Raw genomic sequence first — 27284 nt, 5'->3', positions numbered from 1 at the left:
ATGCAGGTGATGATTCCAGAGCCCTAGCTGTTGCTTTGTGGTCTGTAGAGACAAACAGTGTGAATGAGTTGTTTAATTGCTCATTTATGTCGAGTTCGTTTATGTGGACTATTTGACACACTGAATCTAAGAGCCTTCAGCTGCAGCTGCTTTTCTTCAAGATAAGCTCGTGCAGTTGCATTTATGAAGCAGATAGAGGGGTATTTGGAATGATGGTTTCAGGGTTGGAGGTACCTAGCAGAGAAACTGTTTCCTTCCTTAGTTACAGTGTTTGGGCTGCAGTTCCCCCGGAAAAAGTCAGAACGAAGAAGAAAAGATGAATGAGGAATGTAACTGTACTAAGGCTTACTTCCAGGGTTCTGGATATAGAATGAAGGATTACTTTTATTTTTTCTGGTGATCTAATATTCGTGTCTGTGGACTGGTGGATCTAGAGCAACAGTTCTGCTCTGAGACAAAGGACATGTCATGCGGAGCACAGAATGAAAAGCTCCTTTCCCAAATGCTCTCAGTGAGTGCCAGGGCCAGAGAGCAGCGTTTGGGGTACTGTCGCGGAGGGGAGTTAGTTTAGGTTCCGGGGAATGAAATGCGAGGCCGAATTTGAAAGAATTTAATTTATTTATTACTATAAACACTAGAAATCCCTTTCCCCAAACTTATTTATAACTACCCCACGTAAGTTCTTTGTCTGCGGTTGTCAATTAAAATACAGAACGGCTAATATGAAGAGAGTTTGTGATTTAAGAGAGTTCACTGGAATCTTGAGAGATTATTCAGTCTTTAAGTTAAGTTTGGCAGTTACTCACTGTCCGGATTCAGTTCTGAGAAGCCTTAGAGTGCTGTGGATCAAGGCGCGCTGTTCGAGCTTCCGCAGGTCCGGGCCAGGCTGGACGCTGGCTTCCGAGGCTTGCGCGGGCCGGGGCGCTGCCAAGTTCCGTGCTGTCCCGAGCGGCTGCAGCTTGTTGCTGCGAATGCCAAGCGAGATGCCGAGCTGCCCCGCGCCGTGTGTGTGCAAGGGTATCAGTCAAAGGAGAGCAAGCAAGGTGCTGCTCAATTAAGGCAAATGCTGCATTTGTATACTGTTCAGAAGAGGTGTATCTGACCAGACTGATGCTAATACATTTGTATAATACTGATTGGTTCAAAGTTATAATTAACTCATACATTGGCTAATTTTACCAAAAACAACCTGTGGCACCACCCAGGGGTCAGCCCCCAGCAGATGTTGATCGGGTGGTCACAGTGTCTAAAAACTCCAAGGTCTTCTTCCCAAAACAATGGCTTATATTTACAGTTTCTGCCCTTTTGGGGGAGAAATCTTCTCAGGGGCTGTAACGGCTGCTGGGACAGCAGCTGCCGTCATGCAAGCAATGTTTTGATTTTCCGATGGAAGGCCTTTGAGCTACTATTTTTCTGTATAAATGAAAGCTTTGCAAGAGGCTTTGCAACCCTCCATGACAGGCACATCTGAATGTATTCTTGTTACTCTATGTTACTGAATTACAGCCCCTAGTCAGTGAGGAAAGTGCCTTTAAAAGGGCATGTGCATTGTTTCTTTCAGAGGAAGGAAATGGAACCCTGCCTTAGAGGACAGAAGCAGATACACAGAGCTGCTGGCTTAACCTCTGGTCTGTGTTTTCAGCAGCTAATGACACAGCCTGAACAAGAGGTGAAACACTGCCATGCTGAAATTCTGTTCTGCTTTACTTCTCCCCTTCCTTTAAGGATCTAAGCAAATACATCTGCCCTCTTTCCTGTTAATAGAGAGGGGATAGATCTCTGTCATCTTAATCTTTAGATAAACCTTTGTCCCTCTGGCTCTAGAGGGCATAGAGCAACTGCACTCCTAATTTACTTATCTTCAGGTAGACATAAACCTGGATCTTTTATTCTGTTTTGACATGAGGGTAGCTTCTCCTTTCTACTTTACCCAGTCTAACATCACAGGGATTTTGTTGCTTAGAGGAAGTACAAATAATTTGAGTGCTTAACTGCTTCAAATATAAATGCTGTGGCTGGGTCCAGTATTATTTTATGGATGATGAAAGACAATTCCTTCACTTTCTGCTGATCTAATACCTATTATGAAAGTAATATTACCCGATTACTGCTTCTGTGGTCTGAATAGTTAGATGCAGTCATGTGTGACTACAAGAGATGGGTAAATGCCCATTCAATAAAGCCCAACCAGTATGTCTCAGGAAGGATAAATCAATCTTATAGGTTGGAAAAGACCCTTAAGATTACAGAGTCCAACTGTAAACCTAACACTGCTGAGTCCACCACTAAACCGTGTCCCTCAGCACCTAAGTACTGCCCCCTGGATGGTGACTTGACCATTTCCCTGGACAGCCTGTGCCAGTGCTTAGCAACCTTTTGGGCTAAGGGTCATCCGTGGGATGTGTGGCGCGGGGTATGTGCTCTGCACTTGGAGGAAATGCCTTTGTAGATTGCTTTTAAGGCTCACAGAAGTGCAGCCGTTCCTGGGCAGGTGACAAAGAATCACTCTTTCTGATGAGTGAAGAAATAGGGAAGTAACAGGAGAGCAAAATCTTCACAGGAAAGTTAAAGTATTGTTTTCAGACCCAGGGAATCAGGGAAGTCTTCATACTTCTGGCACCAGCTAACTGGAGATTTTGAAAGCCTTGTGGTCCCGGATTTTGACCAAGAGAATATGAAACTGAGCCATTTAACACCATTTCTTTCAATTACTTCCTTTGTTCTTCCAACAGCCGCTGTGTGCATCCACTACTGATCTGCGGTTAAGCACCGCTGTCCTAAAAAGCAATTACCTGTCTGTCTGATAGAAATAAACTTCTTTCTTGGAGCAGTCTGTGGATGGTAGGGGTGTGGCAAACTTGTGTTGGAGCTACCTGAAAGGAGATTCTAGACAGGTTGATGTGATCCTCTTCTCCCTACTAACAAGTGATAGGATGAGAGGATTCTGTGATCCTGTGAAATGGCCTCAAGCTGTAGCAGGGTAGGTTTACCTTAGACGTTAGAAGACATTTGTCTCCTGAAAGGATTACCAAACACTGGAGTAGGCTCCCTGGGGAAGTGGTTGAATCCCTGACCATGGAGGTGTTTAAAAATGGTGTATAATGGTTAGACTCAATCGTAAAGGCCTTTTCCAACCGAAATGATTCTATGGTTCTAACTAATGGTGAGATGTATTAGTAAGGAAATGAAGCTGCTGCCCACTTCATCCTCTTTTGGAGTCTCCCCCTCACAATACTGCAGAAGGAGACTGTGAGGTCTCCAGTGCTTCTGATACTTCACATGCTACCTAATAAGTCAAAACAATGTGTCCCGGGCACAGAGGTAGGCAGAGGCTGGGCAAAGAAATTGCATAGCATATACCAGTTCTGCTGGTGGCCACTTCTGTAGCACCAATTACCTGCTTCATCTTCTGGTCTTGAAACTTCCTCTTGCTACTTTCATCTGCCAAAAGCAGTAACGCTTCTCTTCCTCAGAGACAGTATCCCCATGGGTGTCACATCTGTGCCACGTCACCTGCTGAGAGTATGTGACTATGAAACACACCTGGGCAATGAAATCAGCAGAGCTGGCTCTGTACGTGGGTTATGCAGTTCCTCTTTCTTATACGTGCACATGAAGGGTTGCGAGGCTGCAAGAGCTCCTCTGCCAGAATTTCCAGTGGCAGAGTTAGGAACAACCAAGTTCTGTGTGGGACCAGTTCCACCTGCAGCTGTAGGCAACCAAGTATTTGCCGCGTTAAGGCCAGCCCTGCTTTTATCTTAATTCAAGGTGCAAGTTGTTTGCTCTGCTCCTTTGTTCTGTTTTGTTTCGGTGCACCGAATCACACTGCAGCTTCTCGGCAGCAGCTGCGTTGCCTGCCTTACCCACACTGAGTGAGACACAGTCTCAGCAAGGGGTGAGGATGTTTTCGGAAATCACCTTTTCATCTCATCTAGACCTTGGGGGAAACTGTGCCTGAAACCTTTTGTCTCTGAATTGTGAAAGAGTTCATCTTTCAAGCTCCTCTCCAAACAGGAAACACCTTCGCTGCTGGCACCAAAACTCCTTTTCCTTCGGAGCTGGCTAAAGCTCTTGCTCCTCCTCCTCTACTTAATGTTGCTGTGCTAAAGCTGGAGATTTTTTCCATGACGTCAACATTTCAAGTAGTTTTACAGCTCCTTGTGAGCATGTAGTGGAGGGCCACATAGGCCCAAATAGGCTCGCCTATGCCTGGACATGTTTCCCCGCCCAAACCAGAGGCAAACGCATTGAATGGCCAAAGGGGCACAGCAGGCCTGGTGCCACAACGCCTGGCCGGCCCAGGGCCCGGGCTGTATAACAGGGCTGCCTGAGCCCAGGCGCTTGGCGTGTGGCCCGCCCACGGTATCCCCGTATCTGGGGCCACTCGCCGTGTGGGCCCCTCCTAATTTGGTGTGTTTGGGCTGACTGCCAGGAGCCTATTGTGGTCCTTGTGGCCAAAGGGCCATCAGTCTCGGCCCACAGCTGATAAATAGGGCGATCCAGGTGAACACGGGGCTCTTGGCACCTCCTCCGCTCACCTCTCCCTGCCTGCTCCCTGGGGCCACTGCCTCCGCTTGCTTTCCGTGACCCTTTGTTCCCCGGCACTCTGCACCGACCCAGTGATGATCGACCGAGGCGCTCCCGGCCGGCCGCCGCTCCAGCCTGCCGCATCAGCCCGGCCGTGCCGCGGAGCCTTGTCCCACAGCCTGCCCCAATTCGGACTGCACTGTCAGCTCCACGGGGATCAACTACATGGCTTTCGCTGTGTATATTTTGGGGCCACAGATACTGAGACTTCCAACTAGTGACTATTGGAACTCTCTTGATTCGAGTTGCTAAGGAATTTTACTAACTTTACCAGCGGCAGTTTGTGCTGCAAGGCTCTGACCAGGGCATTTCTAAAGCCTCTACCAAGTTGCTCAGTTCGGCTGTAAATAGTCATTCTGTACAACAGTTTCACCAACCGCGTACAAAGGATTTGTGTGGGTTAGCTGTGCGTAAGTTTGGGGGAAATTCTCTTTGTATGTATTAATAAATTATTCAGTAACTTTCAAATTGGCCTCAGATCTCTGCCCAAACGCAGGCTCAAGCCCCTCCACAACAGAGCAGTGGTGTAAGTGTCTGTTGGGCAAACTATTTTCACATGAACTCTCATGAAGTGTTTTAATTTACAGCTACTAGAAGAGAGTTGGAACTGGATTGCTGAGAGGTACTTAATTTTTGTCTGTTGACATAAAAGCATCATTAACATGGTTAAAAGTACAGACTTAGGAATATGAAATGCAGATGTAAGCTTTTAATGTCAGTAAAGAGCTGCTCTTAAAAAAAAAAACAAGGGAAATGAGTCTCTCTTCCTAGGTGTACATATGTCTGTCTGTTCTGGTTACCTGAAATCCCACCACAGTCTTGTCTTTGCCTAATTTGGGTTATTACAGCAAGTTCCACAAAGAATTTTAGATAATCTGAAATAATTTCCCACTGCATTACATTTTCAGAAGCTGCTGATCCTGGTCAGTGTTTCTCAAGCCAAGACCTAAAAATGTCCTACAGAAAGCCAGACTCAACAAAATTCCCATTCTAGCACTTCATGACCTCCTCACTCAGAGGAATTGCCTTTAAAAACTTTGTCATTCCAAATCAATCTAGCCACTAATTGTGGATGTCAAGATGGTATGAGAGGATCCCTGTTTCTGTTCCAAAAGAGCATAAAGCCTCAGTCTCTAAATGCTGTATCAACTGTTGCTCGGGATCTGAATGCATTTTAGCTGCTGGTGGCACTTAAGGTTAGATGTAGTACACCAGAGGAGATTTGGCAGTGGCAGATGGATGGAGCAATTGCAAAGTTTGTCTTAACTAAAGCACTGCTGTTAATGTGTCAGAACAGCATTTCCTATTGAAAAATGACAACCCATCTTGCATTCAGGATCTGCTCTTAACTCGTGGTTCTTTTGTTACTGTTCTTCTGCCCAGACAGCCATTCCCCTCTGTGTTTTTTGTTTGGTGGGTTTTTTGTTTTGTTTGGCAGATGGGTTTTTCTGGGTTGTCTTGGTTTGATTTTTTGTTTGTGTGTTTTGGGGGTTTGTTTGTTGTTTTTTTCTCCCCCAGGCTAAGACCATTGTACTTGTTTCTATGGATTTGTCCTCATTTCTTTAGGATCACATCTCTAAGTCATCCAAATATTTGAGGCATAGCATTATTTCATTTGGAAGAGACCTCTAAGATTGAGTCCAACCGTCAGCCTAACACCACCATGGCCATTAAGCCATGTCCTGAAATGCCTTCTCTATGTGATTTTCACCATCTCCAGGGAGGCTGATTCCTCCACCTCCCCGTTCAGCTTATTCCAGAAACCTGACTGTTGTCCTACATTGATCCTTTGGAACTCTTGCAATTCCACAAAGCATGGTGTCATCTGCAAATTGCCTTAAGCATTTTAGATGGTAATTTACCATCCAACTTACCCAGATTCACAGTTTCTAGAGCCCTGGCTCTAGAAACAAAGCACTGTTTTATCTCAGCACTGCTGTAGCTAGCAGTATCACCAATTGTCAAATCAGCCAGGTTGGAAGAGACCTCCAAGCTCATCCAGTCCAACCTAGCACCCAGCCCTGTCCAATCAACTAGACCATGGCACTAAGTGCCTCATCCAGGCTTTTCTTGAACGCCTCCAGGCACAGTGAGTCCATTGCCTCCCTGGGCAGCTCATTCCAATGCCAATCACTCTCTCTGGCAACAACTTCCTCCTAACATCCAGCCTAGACCTCCCTGGCACAACTTGAGACTGTCCTCTTGTTCTGTCACTGGGTGCCTGAGAGAAGAGACCAATCCCACCTGTCTACAGCCTCCCTTCAGGTAGTTGTAGACAGCAATGAGCTCTGCCCTGAGCCTCCTCTTCTGCAGGCTGCACACCCCCAGCTCCCTCAGCCTCTCCTCACAGGGCTGTGCTCCAGGCCACTCACCAGCCTTGTCGTCCTTCTCTGGACATGTTCCGGTACCTCAACATCTCTCCAGGGATGGAGCCTCCACCACATCCCTGGGAAACCTGTTCCAGTGTTTTACCTTAAAGTAGCTCAGGTTAGTTCAGGAGAAACTCCGGGAGGGCTCATCTATGTAGTCCTTTCAGGCTGACAGTGATCTTTGAACAGCTACACTTTGAGCAGTGGTTGTATCTCTCCTGTGCTCATTTAATGGTGATTCCAGTGAAGTGCTGTTGCATTTGTTTGCATATAAGAACATCTCATGGGACAGTATTAACAGCCTTAATTATAGCAAACTCTATCAAGCTATTGTTTCTTTGTTACTCACTCAACCTTGAAATACAAGCTAGAGTGTTCTGCCAAGAAGTCAATCACATCAGTGGCAGCCATTCTTGACAGTTTAGTAGCCTTCTGCTCTTTTTTCAGTGGTTTTCTTTAACATGGTTGAAGTATCTTTTAATTACCTAGCACTGAGAGAACTGCTGGATGAGGTTGCTAAACCCCTCTCTGTTCCAAAACTCATGGCAGTCTGGTGCAGTCCCCACTGACTGGAAAAGGGGAAACAGAACTACCATTTTGAAACAGGGTAGGAAGGAGGAGCCAGGGAGCTCCAGGCCAGAGGCCAGACAGTCTCACCTCTGTGCCCAGTAAGATCATGGAGCAGATCCTCCTGGAGTCACTGCTGAGACAGGAGAATAGTGAAGAGGTGATTGGCTACAATCAGCATGGCTGCAGTAAGGGCAAATCCTGCCTGACAAACCTGGTGGCTTGAAACATGGGTTTGATGGGTGAAGCACTGGATGGATGCAGAACTGGCTTGATGGCCTCACCCAAGGAATGGCTGTCAATGGCTCCATGTCCAAGTGCAGGCCAGTGACAAGTGCAGTCCCTCAGGGATCAGTCATGACACCGGTCTTGTTCAACATCTTTGTGAGTGCCATGGACAGAGGCACTGAATGAAGCCTAAGCAAGTTTGCTGCCCACACCAAGCTGTGTGGTGCAGCAGCCAGGCTGGAGGGCAGGGATCCATCCAAAGGGAACTGGACAGGCTGCAGAGGTGGGCACAAACCAAGCTCATGAGGTTCATCAAGACCAAGTGCAAGGTCCTGCATCTGGGTCGAGGCAATCCCAAGCACAAATCCAGGCTGGGCAGTGAGTGGCTGGAGAGCAGCCCTGAGGAGAGGGTCTTGGGGGGTGCTGGTGGATGAGAAGCTCAACATGAGCCAGCAGTGTGCACTTGCAGCCCAGAAAGCCAACCAGAGCCTGGGCTGCAGCAGGAGAACTGTGGCCAGCAGAGCCAGGGAAGGGGATTCTCTCCCTCTGCTGTGCTCTGCTGAGACCCCCCCTGGAGTACTGTGTCCAGTTCTGGAGCCTCCATTACAAGAGGGATGTGGAGATGCTGGAGTGTGTCCAGAGCAGGGCCAGGAGGATGCTCAGAGGGCTGCAGCAGCTCTGCTGTGAGCACAGACTGAAAGAGTTGGGGCTGGGCAGGCTGGAGAAGAGGAGGCTCCAAGGTGACCTTCTTGTGGCCTTCAAGGATCTGAAGTGGGCTACAAAAAAGCTGGGCTATGAGGGAGTGCCAGGACTGGGGGGAGTGGAGCAAAGCTGGAGGTGGGGAGAGTCAGACTGGATGTGAGGAGGAAGTTATTCAGCATGAGAGTGGTGAGAGGCTGGAATGGGTTGCCCAGGAGGTGGTTGAGGCCCCATGTCTGGAGGCGTTTAAGGCCAGGCTGGATGAGGCTGTGGGCAGCCTGCTCTAGGGTAGAGTGTCCCTGCCCATTGCAGGGGGCTTGGAACAGGATCCTTGTGGTCCCTTCCAATCCTGACTGATTCTGTGATTCTATAGCATCTTCTCTAGGTCTTGGCATGGAAGGCCTGGCCTCTAATTACTTTGATCTTCCTTTCCTAGCTGGATTTGCAGTATTTGCATTTTGTCATCCCTCTGACACCTTTCCTCATGCTCTCAAGGGTAACTACTGAGGGTCTGCATCCTTAAACAGCAACTTGATTTGGTGTAAATAATCTAAATAGTCTTCAGTCTCACATCCTTTGATGTGTTCTCTCTTCCCAATTCATAACACTATGCAGTGACTTTGTCTAGAAAGAGACTATATGTGACATGTCCTCTGTCATTCCTGTCCCTCCTTAGAGAGCAGACCTGGATTTTGGTATTCTTGCTCCTATTATATTTATGTAGCCTTTTCTTACATATCGTAATGGCCTGCAGGTGTAAGCCTTCCAATGGCAGAACTAGGTGATCTGGAAAAGGAGGTGATCTGGGGGATTCTCATTCATTCATTTAAAAAAAACCCAAACCAACAAAACTCCTGGACTTAGACTTGTGGAAATGAGGGTCTGAGACTTTTTTTAGTCTCCTGCTTTTCTGGCACAGAGGAATTAGATTCATTTGAAATAATGATGTGTTGTGTTCAGATGAGAGTGGACAACAGCACCTAGCTGAGGGTCACACAAAATCAGATATTTACATCCTCAAATTAATTGGCAAGAGGAGAGGAAAAAAAGAAGCAGAAATGTGACATAACAATAACAGTGAGAAGAGAATAAATCAGCAACATGGAAGCCAGCTAAGAGGCAGTTCTTGCTTGTACAGCCTCAGTTCAACCGAGGTGACTTTGTCAGAGTTATGTGTCTTGAAATACCTGTGTGACTTAGGAAGCAGTGCAGGCTTTAGCTCACAGGAATCTCAGTCTTCCCGAAGTTTTAATGAAGAGGTTTTGACCTCTTAGTTTTGTGCTTTTGAAAATGTTTTCTAGGGTTGCTTTCTTTGTTTTCTTTCTTTCCCCCCCTATTCTTTTTTTTTTTTTCCTATTTTTTCTTTTCTCTCTCCCCTTTTCTCTCCCCTTTTCTCTCCTCCTGAAAATGCTGCATTCATGTTCATTTTCCATTACATTATAAGGAGATAAAAACATAATTAGTCAATGGCAGAATTCCCTGGGAAAAAACAGAAAGAGCCCCATGTCAGTGATGCATAAGGGAGCACTGCCAACAAAAAGAGGCAGCCTTTTTTGAGGCTGGAGTTTTTACAAAGATACTACTTTGGTGGTTTTTTTAATGATGATGATCTCCTGCAGACAAGAGGTCTGGGACAGCCCCTGAGAAGGAAGGGTGCTGTAAACTGCGAATCGTTCTCTTCCTTCCTCTGGAGATTCCACTGGCAAAGCACTTCTGACAAAGTTTGCTCCACTCAGCCTCAGAGCTTCTGCCAGGACGAGAATGAGAGCTTACCAGCAGGAAGTTCATAAAATGACTTGGAAAAGTGAATCTCCAGGAAGAGAGGTAAGATTCTCTACCTCCTAGCTTCAGAGGGGATTTAAACTGTTTATGGAGTTGTCTCTGTTTTTGCTGCATCTACAGTTAAAGCTTGTTGTGGAGGGGGATTTCTCAGTGCCTACGCCTGTTTTGGCAGAGGGGAGAAATTAATTGGGGTGAGATAATTCATATAAAAATACATATTTATTAAATTCAATATTCTGAACTCTCGCCACCCCCAACCACTGTATATTAACATTAAAGTTCAGTACACAGTTATGAAAACAATTTAGGATAAAATATGTACAGGGATTTGTTATTTAACTAGCAAACATTCAAACTATAAACAGAGAGAGGAGTTTTCCCCATGGCTTAATGCCCCTTGAGGTCTTTATGCTGTTAGCCCAGCAGAGCGGGCTGAAACTCTTTCTGCTCTATGGCAGAGGTAATTTATATTACAGAGGTATTGAAGCTTCTACTCACAATCCTTATTAATTATTAATCACCCTCCAGGGCTGTGTCACAGCCTGTGCCTAATGTCCAGTTCTCCAGGGATCTCTGCCCATGGACTTGGGGGATGGAATCTTCCTGGCTTGAGGGGAAAGGATAAATCTTCCCAGCTTCTGGAGAAATAGATTTTCTCTAACCTTTTCTCCTGGTGAAGAGGCTATCTCTGCCTTTGGTGCTGCTGGCTTTTTCTGGATGCTGTGTCCAGGAATTCTGAGCTGGCAGGATTTCAGGAGCAGGAGAATAATATTGTGCTGTCTCTGGCACGGTTCATCACAGCTTCAGGCCGTGTTTGTGTGCAGACAATTCAGGGTCTGCTTCCTGGTTATCTCAGCAGCAGTGGCATGCTTACCAGGCAATGATAGGCAGCGGGCACACAAGGTGTGCACAGCTGCTGGGAGTCTGAGCTCTGTAGGTAAATGCAATGCAGGATCTGGTCCTGATAGCATGATACCGTGCAGATGTGCACAGCTGGCTTAGGAGGCTATAGGCTCCTTATATATATATATCTGCAGGCTTAAATGAGCTCTGCATCTAAGGTACGCAGGCTGGTGAGCTGTGAATGAGTCAGAGCATGAGGTCTGAGCCTCTGAGCATCAGAGCTATACAATGGCATCCGAGCATGGGGGTCTGAGCGGCTGAGCACTGCAAGTGAGGGTCAGAGCACGTGTCTGAGCCATGCAGGTGAGTCAGAGCTGAGCTGCGAGTAGGGTCAGAGCACTTTGTTTACCTGTACACCCCTATTTATTGAATGTGGGCTGAGATTAATGGCCTCTTTGGCCACTAGAATGACCAATCAGGTTGGCAGTTAGCCAAACCTTGCCATAATAAGCAGAAGGCACTTGCCTGGACTATCCCAAATATGGGGATCACATGGGTTTACCCCAGGGAGACATGAGCTGGGTGTGGGGGGGCTTACACAACCTGTTTACAACCAGGGGTCCTGGCAGAAAAACATGTCCAGGCAAGCATAGGCATAAATAAGCTTCTTTCAGGCCTACAGGCCCTCCACGACAGAGCTGCTGATCAGTGTTTTAGGGAAAAAAAAGAGGAAATCTATCCACACTCATCATCATTAGTTTTACTGGGATGTGATTTACAGAACCCCTGTGAAATTAGGCCCTGCTGCACGATGTACATAATGTATGTTAAAAGTACCAGCCTCAGTTAGGGGGGGTTCACAAACTGAAGCACATAGAAAGGTTGGCAGACAGGAAATGTTTTCATTCTTGATTTATGGATGAGCAGCTGAGGCTGAAGAAATAATGGTCCTGACCCGATGCTACCTGTAAGCCTCTGGAAGTCTGGTTGTTCTAAGCAAGGCCTAGGCTTGCAGAGCGAGTCTGCAACATAGCTAAGAGTTAACTTCAACTTTCCAGAGGTTCTGATGGTTTGGTTGTGTTTCTAACTTTGCTAATTCATACCTTCCAGAATGTGTTCTTCTCCCAACAAACACTCAGTATGTTGTTTTTAATGCTCCCTGTGGTCAGTAGCTGACTTTGCTGTGCTTTCTAAGACTGCTTCAATCTGTAGTAAAGTCTCATGTTTTGATAGTAATTGAGACTAGTTTAGCATATGTTCTTTATCCTATCTTCTTTTCTGTGGTAGGTCACTTTGATGGCCAGAGATCTATTAAAGTATGGAAACCTGACAACTTTTGTGGTGAAAAAAAAAGGAAATTCATGCCAGCTGAGCTTTTTAGCTTGGAATCCAGGCTTAGACTGGCTCAAAAATAGGAGCTCCAACATGCACTGCATAAACTCAGGTATGCTTTACAGGTACGGACGGGTGCTACTCTGCATGCTTCTGTTGCAAGCACTCAGCAAGGGCTGTTGATGTGTCAAGCCTCACTAAACCGTACCCATAATGGTGAACTTCATGTCTGGATAAGAGTTTGGCAGCTGAACTGCCTGATGGAGCTTTTTAAGTGCCTGAGTGGACATGGAACAAGGGCTGTCCTTGATGGATACTTAAGTGAGACTACTCAGAACTCCTTCTGTATATAGCATTCAAGCCCCCTGCCTTATCACTGAAGTGGCCTCTGCGTGAAAGCACAAACAAGGATCAAGGAGCAGAGTGTAGTGGTGCAGCCAGAGGACAGTTGTGCAACACTGATCCTCACGTTTCCTGCATTCTTGTGCTCACAGGTGTGCTCTGAGCAGCCTGTGGCCACTTACCTACCCACTATAGTGCAGTATCCAGGATTGCTGAGGCATGTGTCTCTGTACTGTGGACACCCTGCAAATGCTCTGTGTAGCAGTGCCATTAATCAGGGTATCCACAGTGCAGGGACATGACTGTAGTACAAGGCTGCTGCATTGTTTTTTCTACTTGAATTATTATATGCACCTGTTCAGGAATTGTAACTCTGTCGAGAAAAGGCTGTTGGAGCACATGGCTCAAGGAACTCTTCAAACCTAAGTCTACATTGCAAGCTTGTCTGCTACAAGTGACTGATGAATCTGTATTGTGAGAGAGACTCCAGAAGAGTACCAGCAAACCTTACCACAGATGAGAACTCTGCAAAGTGTGCTGTGATCCACAAGGTAGAGCTTGTCCAGTGCTGCAGTTTCTTTTACTCAAACTCAGTTAATCAGCCTTGAGTATTGGTGCCTTTCTTGATGAGATCCCAGAAGAACTAACAACTCCCTGCTGCAAGACTTTATGCTGGGTGAGAAGTTGGAATCTGCTTATTCATGCAACTAAGGTTAACTGTCTTCTTCCTTCCTGCTATCCTGGAATTGTCTGTCAGTAAAGCGAGGCAGTGTAGTACTTGGCAGCTTGGCAGCACAGTGTGAATTTGTGGGAGGGTTGATTCAGCAAGGGGAAACATCAGACTCAATGTGTGGGGAGAAACAGATCCTGGGGTTTTCCAGGAAATTTTTTTCCACATGGGATTTCCCAGTTGAGAGTATAAAAGGCTGTAGCAAAGGCAGGAGATTGCACAGACCAGACACTTGGAGCTGAACTTAAACTTCAGGTCCATATTCAGCAACAGAGAGCAGTCACCGAGAGGTATCACAGAGGACTTTGCCACTTGGCCACCACAGCTTTACATCCTCTGAGTATAGATGGAGAGTGTGATTCTGTTTCATTCCTCAGGTAAAGGAAAACTGGACAGGTGGAATCCTGTGTTGGTGTTCTTCAAAAGCTGTTTACATGTAAAAGCTCTTTTAATACTAAGAGCTCTCTTAAAATGAGAAGTGAAAATGTATTTTTTAAGTCTTTAGAGTAACAGTGTATGTGAAAAAGCTTGTGGGGACAGCATTTGATACTGAATGGTAAAAGTATTGTTCTTTACAAACGTGCTCCTTTCTTCTCATGGCCATCTGTTTAAAAGCTACAGAGAACAGAAAACTCTCAGAAACATGATATACTTGTGTTTCTTACCCTTCTTACTTATGGCAAGTGTGCATTTCTCTGCCTAGAAAAGTAGTTAGATGGTAACATTAGTGTGACTGTTTTGTTCGGGCTCAGAAGCAAACAAGTCTGAAACCTGCCCTGATCAACCTGAGACTAGCTCCACACAGAATAACCTCTAGCTGCAGTGGCCTGCTTCCCTGCTTGCCTGGCAGATGCACAGTTGGCTCCTGTAGTTTGCTCTGAAGCTTTCTGTGGTCAGACAGTTCCTCAGGCTGAAGTCTCTGCACTGGATGCTGAGGTGCTTGTTTTGAGGCCCGCTGGGTGCTTGTTTATAAAATAATTGCCACTACTACTTCTGCAGTTTCAGATGTTGACAAGTTTGCAGTGTTTATAGGGCTTTGCAGAGCTTGCTCTTCTCGAGAGAGATAAGGAGGAAAAAGCCAGACACCAACTTTTGGACCTCTTTTCATTCTAGCCTGATAAGACTGCAGGGGGTGCATTGTTTGACGTACCATTATTCAGACCCAAAGATGACCTACAGTGAAGCAGAGCTGTGGTGCAAAGAGAGGGATACTAACATGGTTGCCATTCAGAATAAGGAGGAAATCAACTATCTCAATAACTTCTTGCCCTTCAGTCCGGGTTTCTACTGGATTGGAATCAGAAAAATTCGTGAGGTATGGACCTGGATCGGAACTAACAAAGAACTGACAGAAGAGGCAGAAAACTGGGCTTCTGGTGAGCCAAATGGCAAAGGGAACAATGAGAACTGTGTTGAAACCTACATCAGAAGAGGAAAGGATGGTGGCAAATGGAATGAGGAAAAGTGTGAGAAAAAGAAGGCTGCCTTGTGCCACACAGGTATGGAGTGCTATGACCTATTCTGATGTGCACCTCTGGGGGTGGGATGAGTTGTTCTGGCTGGTATCGCATACTGACCCTGTTAGCACTTGTATGCTTGTCCCAAGTTCTTGTTCTAAGAACTGCACTGATCTCACTTTTTAGCTCCCAAACTTTATACATCTTTTGTGACCAAATTACCAGAGCCTCTCTAGAATCAGTGGAGAGAAACAGGCTCTTTTCTTCCCACTCTCCAGTGGGTGTCTCAGCTAGATAAAAATTACCCTTTTGGAGGCATCTGACCACCGGATTAGATTAGACACTTTGAGGTGGCTAAGGCTAGGTAATGACAACAGAAACCCAAGCAAGTCAAATATTTATCAGCCAAATTAGACCTGTGGTGAGTTACTGCAGAGTACACCTGCTGAGGGTTTCTGCCTACCTCATAGCAGGGTGCTCCTTTTGCATTTCGCGTGTTGCTAGCATCTGCTTGAAAACAAGTGGTCATGCAGTTCCCAGCCAGTGGAATCCTCTCACTGTGAGCTGGTCCATCAGAGGTGTTGCTTGTGTAGTGCCTGCAAGGCCAAGTGCCAGCCAAGTTTCAGTAGCAGCCATTGGTAAATCTTGCATAATTTGATATAATTTTTTTTCTTCTCTCCAGCTTCTTGTAACCCTGCAGTGGCCATGGAGAATGCATAGAGATATTAACAACCACAGCTGCCACTGTCACCCTGGATTCTATGGGCCTGACTGTGAGTTTGGTAAGATTCCTCCATCCAGCTTATCAGCCAGGGCCATGTTCATGCCAGCTAGCAGGCAGTTTGTCTGCCTTGTTGCGTTGCCTGCTCGGCAAATGAGACTGACTGTGAATCTTCTTCTGTTTCTTTGAAGTTGAGACTTGTGATCCGCTGAGGAAACCTGATCATGGGAGCCTGCAGTGCAGCCAGCCGTTGGAGAGCTTCAGCTACAACTCATCCTGCACAGTGCAGTGTGAGGAAGGATATGAACTGACTGCATTGGCATCTGTATGCTGTACCTCTTCTGGAGTCTGGTCTGCCTGCCTTGCAGCATGCCAAGGTGAGCTTCTCAAGCAGTGACAGATGAGCTTTCCACCTTAGGTGTTACTCTGCTAATAGCTATAAATTGAAGTTCTGCCCTGTTCCTCTGTGATTAACGACATGGTGAAGGTGCTTTTTACTGCAGTGCACAGGTCTCTTTCTTTCTGAAGAGATTAAATGGGCAGAGTGAGTGCTCTAGTCCTGCTCCAGATTTCCTTGTAGGGAAAGACTTTTCTACTTCTTAATGGGGAGCAGGGAGAGCAAATAATCTGGCTGAGGCTGCTCACAACAGGCAAGTTACTTGTGACCATAGGATTACTTTAAAAAATACTCTACTTAGTATCAGATCCTGGTTTAAGTGATTAAAAGCATCAAACTCCACCAAGCAGCAGTCAAAAATGGGAAAATATTTCATTGTAAGTAGTAACTGTCATGAGCTGCAGATGAATTTTCAGCTTTGCCTGAAGAGTCAGTCTTCCAATTTGAGTTATTTCCATGCCTATCTGCTGTCTGAAATGGCAGCACAGAGCTCTCCTTGCTAAAGCTGCTGCTATTTAGTGAACATGTTGCTAACTTTCAGGAAAAAATTACTCCCCTTTTAATGGCTGGTTCCAGGCTGAGCTGTGTGCTGTCTGCGTTGCTTTCCAGCTGTGACCTGTCCTGCCTTGGGAAAGCCTGCTAATGGAGCTGTGAACTGCTCCCACCCCTCTGTGGAGCTGACCTGGGGTGCCACCTGTGAGTTCACTTGCGAGGAAGGGTTCACCCTGACAGGAGCAGCCACACTGCAGTGTGGGTCTCCTGGGGCCTGGGACAAGCAGCAGCCATCCTGTGCAGGTATCTTTCCTTAGCCCTGCTCCGCCTGGGCGCTGGGGCTGTTGGCACTGGCATACTGCATTCCTGAGGCGTTTTTGCTGATGTCTGCTGTGGTCTGTTTGTTGCAGCTGTGAGATGTGAGGCTGTAGGCAGGCTAGAAAAAGGCTTTGCGACCTGTGACCACGCTGCTGCAGATCTCAGCTCTGGTTCACGTTGTGATTTCCGCTGCAAGGAGATCCATGTTCTGGATGGCCCCTCCAGCACGGAGTACACAGCACAGGGACGGTGGTCAGAGCACCAAAATGCAAAGGTAACATTTACTGGGTTGGCAAATACAATTTACTTGTTACTGGACACCACACAGAAATCTGTGTTCCTTTTTGGTCCTAACTGAAAACTAAACTCTGTGCTGTCTCGTGTTGTCAGCTGTGACTTGCCTTGCCTTAAAATTGCCTGATCGTGGCTCTCTGAACTGCTTCCACCCCAAGGTCAAATGAATTTGAAAGCAGAGAGTACATCTGGCAATGCAAAAACAGGGCCAAAGATAAGTCCTTAGTGACTCACAACGAGTTCTGTCTGCATTTCAGTTGTGCAGTGTGAACCACTGAGGACTCCTGAGAAGGGCTCTGTGGATTGCTCACACGGTGCTGGGAACTTCACCTGCAACACAGCCTGCCTCTTCAGCTGTCTAGAAGGACGGAAGCTCAGTGGCTCTCGTGTTCTTGAGTGCAGCCCGTCAGGAAACTGGAGTGCCAGTCTGCCTACATATGAAGGTATTTTACCTGTGACTAGCCCCAGAGAAGTGGCACTGGTTTTCTAGTCAAATAAGGTGTGGAAGGCTGGAGGAGGTAACTCCATCCAATGAGCTAGAACTTTTAGTGAAGTCCTGGGATTGGGAAGCCCCAAGTCTCTCAGTATGTCTTCTGAAAATAGAAGAGGGGAAGATTTATAAAAGGCCTTGGTGAAAAAATATTGACTTCTTATCTTCACTTCAACCTGATTTCAGATTGTTTTGGTTTCTAATTAAAATATTTTCCATGCTGAGCTTTTTTCCACACGGATAAACTTTACTCTGCCCTGGTGAGGCCATATCTGGAGTACCGTGTTCAGTTCTGGGCCCTCCACATAAGAGGGACATAGAACTGCTTGAGAGAGTCCAGCACAGAGCCACAAAGATGATTAAGGGAATGGAACATCTCTCTTTCGAGGAGAGCCTGAGGGAGCTGGGACTCTTTAGCTTGGAGGAGGCTGAGAGGTGACCTCAGCAATGGTTATATAAACATGTAAAGGATGAGTGCCAGGAGGCTGGAGCCAGGCTCTGCTGGGCAATGTCCAGTGACAGCACAAGGGGCAATGGGTGGAAGTTGAGGCATAGGAAGTTCCATGTAAACAGGAGGAGGAATTTTTTCACTGTGAGCATGGCAGAACCCTGGAACAGGCTGCTGTGATGGAGGGGTTTGAGTCTGCGTTTGGGGTTAGATATGAGGCCGACTTTGAAGGTTTTAAAAATAATAATGTATACAAAGAGAATTTCCCCCAAACTTCTGTACAGCTAACCCACACAAATTCTTTGTACGCGGTCAGTGAAACTGTTTTACAGAATGTCTATTTACAGCAGGATTAAGCAATTTGGTATTGGTTTGGAAAGATTCTGGTTAGAGAGTCTGGTGGCATAAAGTGCCATTGGCAAAGCCAATGAAATTTCTTAGCTACTCAAATCGAGAGAGTTCAATTACTCACTAATTGGAAGTCACAGTCTCTGTGGTCCCAAATACATGTAGCGAAAGCCACGGAGTTGATCCTCGTGGACTTAAATAATTCAGTTCGAATTTTTGGCGCGCTGAGAAGATTCCACGGGCCCGATTGGGCTGGAGCGGCGGCGGGCTGGAGCGGCGGCGGGCCGGGCTGATGCGGCAGCGGGCCGGGCTGGAGCGGTGGCGGGCCGGGCTGGGGCGGCGGGCTGAGCCCTGTATAGCGGATAAAGGTAGTGGCCCCAGGCAACGAGGAGGCTACGAGACGTGAGCGGAGGAGATGGCAGGAGGACTTTGTTTACCCGAATCGCCCTATTTATTGAATGTGGGCCGAGATTAATGGGCCCTTTGGCCACTAGAATGACCAATCAGTTTGGCAGTCAGCCAAACCTTACCATAATAAGCAGAAGGCCCTTGCCTGGACTATCCCAAATATGGGGATCACATGGACTTACCCCAGGAAGACACGAGCTGGGTGTGTGTGGCTTACACAGCCTGTTTACAACCAGGGGTCCTGGCAGAAGAACATGTCCAGGCAAGCATAGGCATATGTAAGCCTATTTGGGCCTGTGTGACCCTCCACCACAGCTGCCCAGGGGGGTTGTGAAGTCTCCCTCCCTGGAGATGTTCAAAACCCACCTGGACTCGTTCCTGTGTTGTCTGGTATAGGTGATCCTGCTTTGGCAGGGGTTTGGACCAGATGAGCTTTCAAGGTCCCTTCCAGCTCTGACATTCTGTGATTCTATGAAAAGCTTTTCTAAAGAAACAAAAGCTTGTGAAGAAATCTGTGTTCATGAGTCTGGTTTTCCATGGAAAAGTTTGTAGGGAGACGTTTATAGAAACTAATTTCCATAATTTTTTGGGTGACCTCCTCAACCAAAAGTTCTCACGGAGCTTTTCTGTCAAAAGCTGTAATTTTTCAGGACAGAAGTCTGAGCCTTGCATTCCCATTCCATGCAGCAAGAGCTCTGTTACTCAACTCAGATCCCAAAAGCTCAGCTGCACTTTCTTTGCTTGAGCAGAATTTAGATTGCTGAATAATGTCATTAAACTCAACTAGATTGCTCAAAGAGGAAGACAACACGGTGGGAATTTAACTGATGATCTGCACCATGAAAGCTGTGAGCATAAATTGCCATATGAGACTGGAGGTTAGACAGAGCCTGGCATAGCCAGGGTGCTGCCTTGCCATTGCTTTGCCAACGAGTCAGGTGATGTTTAGTACACAGCTTTTTACCTCGTGTGTGCAGGATGTGTCCTCTGTGAGCAAGAGAAAACCTAAGCCTTGCAAGCTGCAATTCTGGTTCTTGAAAAAGAAGAGGTAGAGAGGGCTTCAAAAGACCACATATGCCTCTGGGTCTCACTGTGAACCCTTTTTACCCTTGCAGTTTCTGAACAAGCCAGCTACATCTCTGTGGGCATAGCAGCCATCAGTGCCTCTCTGGTGTCCACAGCATCATTCCTCCTTTGGCTTGCAAAACGTTTCCAAAGAAAAGGTGAGCAACTGGGCTGAGACCACTGATTTTGTTTACCTGCCTGAGAAACTTTCAGTGGAGAAAAAAACCCTAAAACCTCCAAACTCCTTTGTTTGGAAGAAATGTGAAAGTTCTGATACTTACTGAGGTGCATTAAGAGGAGAGTGGCCAGCAGATGGGGGAGGAGAACGTCCCCCTCTGCTCTGCCCTGCTGAGGCCTCACTTGGAATACTGCATTCACGTTTGTGCTCCCCAGTTCAGGAGGGACAGGGATCTGCCTGACAGAGTCCAAGAGAGGGCTCTGAGGATGATTAAGGGGCTGGAGCACTGCCCCATGAGGAGAGGCTGAGGGATTTGGGGCTGTTTGGTTTGGTGAAGACTTAGAGGGGATCTAATAAATACATGAGGGCTGGGGCTCACGAGGGAGAGGACAGGCTCTGCTCTGTGACAGGACAAAGGGCAATGGGTATAAACTACAGCAGAGGAAGTTCCACCTCAACATGAGGAGGAACATCTTTACTATAAGGGGCACAGCGCACTGGAACCAGCTGCTCAGGGAGGTCGTGAAGGCTCCTTCTCTGGAGACTTTCAAGACCTGTCTGGATGCATTCCTCTGCAACCTGCACTGGATTATGGTCCTGCTTTGTTGGGGGGGTTGGACTCGATCTCCAGAGGTCCCTTCCAACCCCTAACATCCTGTGATCCTGTAATTGCTGTGCAATCGCCAAAACAGCAGGATGTGCTTTGGCACATGCATCTTGGCATGGCATAAGAGTTCCTAACAAGACTGATTTTATTGCTGTAGAAATGGCTACTCAGCTCCTTTAGGATAATTGTGCTTAGCTATGTGCAGTATTTAAAACACTTTTGGGTAGTTTTGCTACCTACTGCATACAAAATTCATCTGAAATGACAGCAGATACAATCTGTGCTGATTCTCCCACTTAGAGAGGGATTTTATTCTCTTTGCCAGAACCGAAGCCATCTTTTCTTACATCTCAGGGTTCTGGAGAATGAAACTGTGTGCAAATCAGCAGCTGACCAGATGTTTCTACCTCTTGCTGACAAAATGATTGACCTTCTGTATTGTTCAGAAATGTTGAGCTCAAGCTGTCTAGTATTTCCCTTGGAAACGAGCAGACACTAAGGGTCTGCTCTTCTGGCAAAATGCTGTCTACATTCAGTCATATAGTTTTCACAGCTGGGATCTTGCCATCTCTTGTCCAGATGGTGAGCAAAAAGTAAGCTGCTGCCCAAGGAGGAGGCTGGTTTCTCCTCTGATCTACTCAAAGGTACCTAAGTGAGGTGAAGACGTGCATGAATTCACATCACTTACTATGCTGCCAGAGATGTCCTCTCTGGAGGCAATATGGGCTGGAACTGCAGAAATGGAATAAGCAGGATGAAAAGATACTCACTGAGCAGCTTGGAAAGCATCCATCTGTTGTTACAGTCAGTTTATTTGAAGAGTACATCCCAGGCAATAAATGTGCCTCTAATGCTATGGGCAGTTGTTTGGGTTTCTGCTGCATGTCCCCAAAAGCTTAGAGACTTTAAACTCTTCTTTAATGGTAATAGCACTAGGAATCATAGTGCTTATATGAGGTACTCTGGTTTCTGAATCCAGCAAATAGATCTGAAACAACCTCACCCCTGTGGGACTCTGCACTGCAATGGAGGTGAATACATAAATGTTTAAGTCTGCAGTTTTTACTGTGGACATGTTTGTGCCGTTGACAGTAACTGTGTTGTAAAAGACTGGTTCCTGAGTAGGTCTGTGGCAGTTGATCTGGGCCCAGGTAAATGTAAGGTAGTTGAGAGGTGTGTGTGTGTGTGTATTTCATGCCTGCATATTATTTACAAATAAAATGGAAGTCTGTTTTATTACTCTGTTGAAAGACTTTGAACAAGAGTTTTTTTTAAGATATATTTAAGTTACAATATTAATAAATTAAAGCCCTCTGACTTAAAATCTGATCTGTACTACCCTGTTTGTAACATTTAATAAAATACTCCCTTTTTGGAAGTGTGGCTCTTTAAATGGTTTGGATCAGTCCTGTGAATGTGGCTTCAGCAGCAGATTGTGAGGGGCTGGGGAAAGGTTGGCTAAATAGCAAAGCTGTTCCTTATTTACAGAACCACAGCACATTTGAGGTTGGAAGGGACCTCTAGAGATCATCAAGTCCAATCCCTGTGCCAAAGCAGGATCACCCAGGGGAACTGGCACAGGAATGCATCCAGGTGGGTTTTGAAAGTCGCCAGAGAAGGAGATTCCACACCCTCTCTGGGCAGCCTGCTCCAGTGCTGTCACCCCCATTGTAAAGAAATTGCTCCTCATGTTGAGGTGAAACCTTCTGTGTTCCAGTTTGTAGCTATTGCTCCTTGCTGTGGACCACTGAAAAGAGATTGGCTCCAGCTACTTGGCCCCCACCCCTCAGATATTTGCACAGATTAATCAGATCCCCTCTCGGTCTTCTCTTCTCTAGACTGAACAGCCCCAGGCATCTCAGTCTCTTCGTAGGGGAGATGCTCAGTCCCCCAGTCATCCTCGTGGCTCTCCACTGGACTCTTTCCAGCAGCTCCCTGTCTCTTCTGAACTGGGGAGCCCCAAACTGGACACAGTATTCCAGGTGTGGTCTCACCAGGGCAGAGTCGAAGGGGAGAAGAACCTCCCTCGCCCTGCTAGACACGCTTTCGTAAGGCACCCCAGGCTGCCGTTGGCTCTCCTGGCCACAAGGGCACATTGCTGTCCCATGCAGAATTTGCTGTCCACCAGCACTCCAAAGTCTTTCTCCACGGAGGTGCTTTCCAGCAGGGCAGCCTCCAGCCTGCACTGGTGCCTGTTGTTATTGCTCCGCAAATGCAGGATCCTGCACTTGTCCTTAACTTCATGTGGTGAGCTTCATCCAGCACTGCAGGCTGCCCAGAGCCGTTGGATGTCTGCAGAGCCTCGCTTAGCTGCCCTTGTTTCTGTAGCAGTCGAGGAAAGAGAAGCCAGCAGCTGGCACTGAGTGCCTGTGAGCAGCTAGCTGGCAGCTAGCACAGCCAGAGCAGGACCCCAAGCCAGCACTGCCAGTCCTGGGAGGAAGGAGGACTGTGTCTTGCAGAGCAGGTGCCTGCACCAGCCATGAGCTTAGCAAAGGGCACACTCGGAAGGCAGAGGAGCAGAAAAAGGGAAGCAAGTAGTTGAGCTCGGTGCATGGGTAACAGCACAAACCTCTCAGCCCATGCAAATCTTTCTGCAGCCCTTTCTTCAGGCAAGTTAGCTGAGTGCAGGACACCATGGGCTGCATGAGTAGTGGTGACTGCTCTCTAGGGACCTCCACACCCACTCTGGCTGGGGCTGTAGCCACAGACTCTGGCATGGAGTAGTGCTGGCTAAGTACCAGAAATGGCCACATACTCCAGTGGCCATGCTTCCCTAGCCCCTGGCCTAGCGCAGAAAGCTCCACTGATGCTCTCTGTAGCTTCTGCCAGGAGTCAACTCTTGATGTTAAACCATGAGGTTCATTCCTGCCTGGGCAAGGATGGAGAGAAGTCATCAGGTCTCTCAACTCCCTGTGAGCAAGACAGTCAGCTAAGAGGTGCTGTGCCACAGTGGCCAGGGCCCATTGCTGTTCATCCAGAAGCAGTTAAAGACCTGAGAGCGGCTGCCAGTGCTTCCCCTGCTGTGACAAGGTGGGGCCCAACCATGTGAGCAGATGCAGAGCAGTAATCCTTCAGGTTCCCTGAGGGGACGCAGAGATTAGCCCTAAAGGCCCTGCTCTGAATGCCTGCAGGAGCTGTTTTGAGAGCCAAACTCCCACATGGCTCCTTCAGCCTGTCCATGTTGTTGTCCTCTGCATATATGTCACTGTAGCATCCTCTGGAGAGAGCAACTCAGAGCAGCATGGTTCCTGCTCTGCTGCAATCTGGGCAGCCCAGCTTCTTTCCTGACCAGAGCTAGTGCTTCTAGCAGCTTTCCCTGGGATCTTAGTAGGGGTTTGCTGCCAGTAAAAAGGCTGTACCATTATCCCTTCTCTTTCTCCAACCCTCCTTTCCTTGTGACTTCTACAGGCAGCAGGAGTAAGACCACATTTGAGTAGGATTAGTCCTCTCTCTCTCTCCCATCTATTGCCTAGACCAGACAAAGACTTCTTGAAGAGGATCTTCTTCCTTGCAGTGACTTTGAGGTTCTACCTATCCTCCTAATTAATGCTAGTCCAGGACACAGGCAAAACCCCAGCCTGTACTCCTCTGGGTTGCTCCATTCTTGGTCCTCTCCTGGCACTGTTTCTTGTTGCCTCAGGATATGAATTGCCAGTAACAAGGGCATGGTGTGCCCAGGCCTTGAGGTTCTTCAGGAGGCTATTTCCCTTGCAGCACAGCTCTGCTGTTGTTTACTACCTGCATAGTTCCTGTGCTGGTGAGAATGGCTATGGGAATGCTTGCTGCTTGGAGGCCATTCAGTAACTCCACTGCATCACTCCCTTACCTGGTGCAGCACTGTGTGGCAACCCAAAGGCCACAGGGGCTTTGCTGGAGGGACTTTCCTTATTGCCTGTTGTTCAATTTCCCTTGCTTCCTCAGCTCTCCCTGGGCCTGTGGCATTGTTTGGAAGGGGATCTGTGTTTTGCCTGGCATCTTATTTTGGAACGGCTGTCTGCTTGTGCTGTGACCTATGGAAGCTGTGAAGGGGACATTAGCTGGGAGGCAGGCATGTCCTGTCACAGCTCTGTGTGCTTGCTGCTTGGCAAAGGGATGGGTTTGGTGATGTAACATAGCACCTTCCTGGGGAACCGAGCTGCTCAGGTGGCTTTGGCTTTTTACATCTGCAGACTGACAAGAGGAGGCTTAGAAACAAAGTTGTGCTTGCACCTCAAACAGGTGGGCAGTGCTTGAGTTGGGGTGGGTGCTCCTGTGGCCCTTGGTGATGTGGACAGTAGAAGACATGACCAAACTGAGTTTGTGTCTTCTGTTTTCATAAGTAGCCATCAAACAAGCAGTCACTTACCAGGGCCTGGCTGAAGTTGCCTTCCAGAGCTCCTAGGCTGGCCTAGATCCAGCACTTGGCCAGCAGTTCTTCACTTGCAGAGATAAGTCCCTGCTACAGGTTCTGGAGACGGCACAGCTTTGCAGCTCCTTGTGTGCTTTGCTGAGGGCTGGCAGCAGGGACTCTGAAGCAACAGCTCCTGTAGGAGTTGGTGTTGTGATCAAATCACTAATGTGCTCAGCTCCTGTTCTGGGAGCTGTCAGAGGATATTAAGGCCAGGAGGCCAGACTGCAACATACAATGTCTGTGCAGTGCAACTTAAGCCTCTGTGAGTCTGCTTTTTGTCCTGAGCCTTGCTCCTGTTTGGATTCCTCTGCTCGTTGCAGAGAGCTGGCTGGCTCCCTCCTTTTTGCTGGAGCATGCTGCTAATGTGTGGCTGGTGGCAGATATTTGACAAATGGTCTTCAGCCCTTAGACCTAGAGGAGCAAACTGCTGTGGTGAGCAGAAAGGTTCCACAAGACCACCACTCCCTGGGAGCCACAACTCACGTCAATGAGAAATACAGCAGAGGTTAGCTCATGGACTGGCAGGGTATCCTTCTGTGGGCAGTGGCACTAGAAGCTTGCTAAAGGCAGAAAAGCAGGCATCAGGGCCCAGCCTGTCATGGCATTTGCACAGTTGTACTATGGAGCTCCCTGGTCTGGTCTATGGCAGCCCTCAAGCAGAACTGCAGGCTGGATTTGACCAGTGGAGCCAGAACCTGCGGGATGGTTGCTGCTACTCACAGTATCACAGTATCACAGTATCACCAAGGTTGGAAGAGACCTCATAGATCATCAAGTCCAACCCTTTACCACAGAGCTCAAGGCTAGACCATGGCACCAAGTGCCACATCCAATCTTGCCTTGAACAGCACCAGGGACGGCGACTCCACCACCTCCCTGGGCAGCCCATTCCAGTATCCAATCACTCTCTCAGTGAAGAACTTTCTCCTCACCTCGAGGAGAAAGCAGTACTACAGTGTCTCACCTCAAAGGGAGGCAGACTTGGCCAACACAGTTCAGCACTGGCTCCAGTGGTGAGAAAGAAGTCCACAGTCCAAAAAGTGTTTCCACAGCTGCTGATGGCTAGTGCTTTTCCCAGCTCAGGAAAGCTGCTGCCAAGAGCAGGACAGCATGCAAAGAGCACAAATGCCTCCTTGGCAAGGCAGCAGATGCCCCCAGGCAGCTGCCAGCAGGTTTTCTGCCTGCATTCCTACTTCATGGAAAGACATTCCCTGAAAAGCCCAACAGTTGCTCAGTTGCTTTGACTTTCAGCCTGGGCCAAGTGGCACCTTCCTCAGTTTCTCGCCTTGCCAGCTGCAAGTGTGACATTGCAGGTGACTTACTTGTTTCTGGCACACCAGTGCTGTCATTTTGGGCTTTTGACAGCCTCTGAGTGGGCAGGAAGAGGGAATTGCACTGAATCCATGCCTTCTGGAGCAGGTCTTGGGTTGTAGAGCTCATAGATGAAAGGAAAAGGGTTAAAAGGGAAAGAGGAAACCCTTCATTCAGGGCTTATTCCACAGGACAGTTTATGGGAAAGGAGGGGCTGCAATCAGGCAGGATGTGTTCACTTTGGGAACCTGGCCTAAACACAGAGGAAAATATAGCACAGCCCATACTACAAAACCCCAGGGATGTCCCTGCTCCACCTTACCTCACGTCAGCTTGGACAATCCAGATAACATAAAAATCACACACGGTGAAATGCTAGCTCCACATGAACCACCAACATATCCCACGTGGAAATAATACAGTTTGAGCCAGAAAGACAGTGGGAATAGTCCTACATGGCCCTCTCCTTTACCTTGGCTTGACCTGCACTTAGAAATGAATCTTGGGCAGGATAAGCCTGTGATTGACACCTTCCGAGATCTCCTCGTCATGCACATCTCCATCCAGCCTCTTAGAGAGGGGCTGGTACCTGTGGTACCTTCACTGAGTGAAGGAATGAATTTGCCTTGGGGAGACCTGTGGTAGTGTTTGGCCATCTGCTGCCTTGCACTCACTGTTTTACTTACTCCTGGTGACCAAGTCGGTCTTGAGCTGCCTCTTGGTCACAGGGACCAGGACATGAGTGCAGTATATGGGAGTCCCTAAGGAGGACTCAGCTGCCACCACCCCTCAGAGCTGCCTCTCGTGTCTGAAAACACAGCAGCTCAGTCGTTTCCTCCAGCTGGGTCTGAACATTGCTGTGATGGTTTGGGCTTTTACCC

The 27284-nt window shown here is 47.6% G+C and overlaps 1 protein-coding gene across 1 annotated transcript; it reads left to right on the top strand.

The window, feature by feature from the left end:
- LOC135187472 (E-selectin-like) lies at nucleotides 1-21808 on the top strand. Its single transcript, XM_064166618.1, is given in 13 exon segments — nucleotides 1-6; nucleotides 875-1017; nucleotides 14593-14978; nucleotides 15619-15627; nucleotides 15630-15656; nucleotides 15659-15718; nucleotides 15849-16034; nucleotides 16664-16849; nucleotides 16957-17121; nucleotides 17124-17138; nucleotides 17416-17601; nucleotides 19968-20075; nucleotides 21795-21808. Coding segments are annotated over 13 exon segments (1491 nt in total).
- The last annotated feature ends 5476 nt before the right edge of the window (nucleotides 21809-27284 follow it).

This window comes from Pogoniulus pusillus, chromosome 1, assembly GCF_015220805.1.
Source record: "Pogoniulus pusillus isolate bPogPus1 chromosome 1, bPogPus1.pri, whole genome shotgun sequence".
In the NCBI taxonomy this organism is placed as follows: Eukaryota; Metazoa; Chordata; class Aves; order Piciformes; family Lybiidae; genus Pogoniulus; species Pogoniulus pusillus.
Note: the sequence above shows the minus strand (reverse complement) of the source record. Positions and strands in the feature narration are given on the sequence as shown.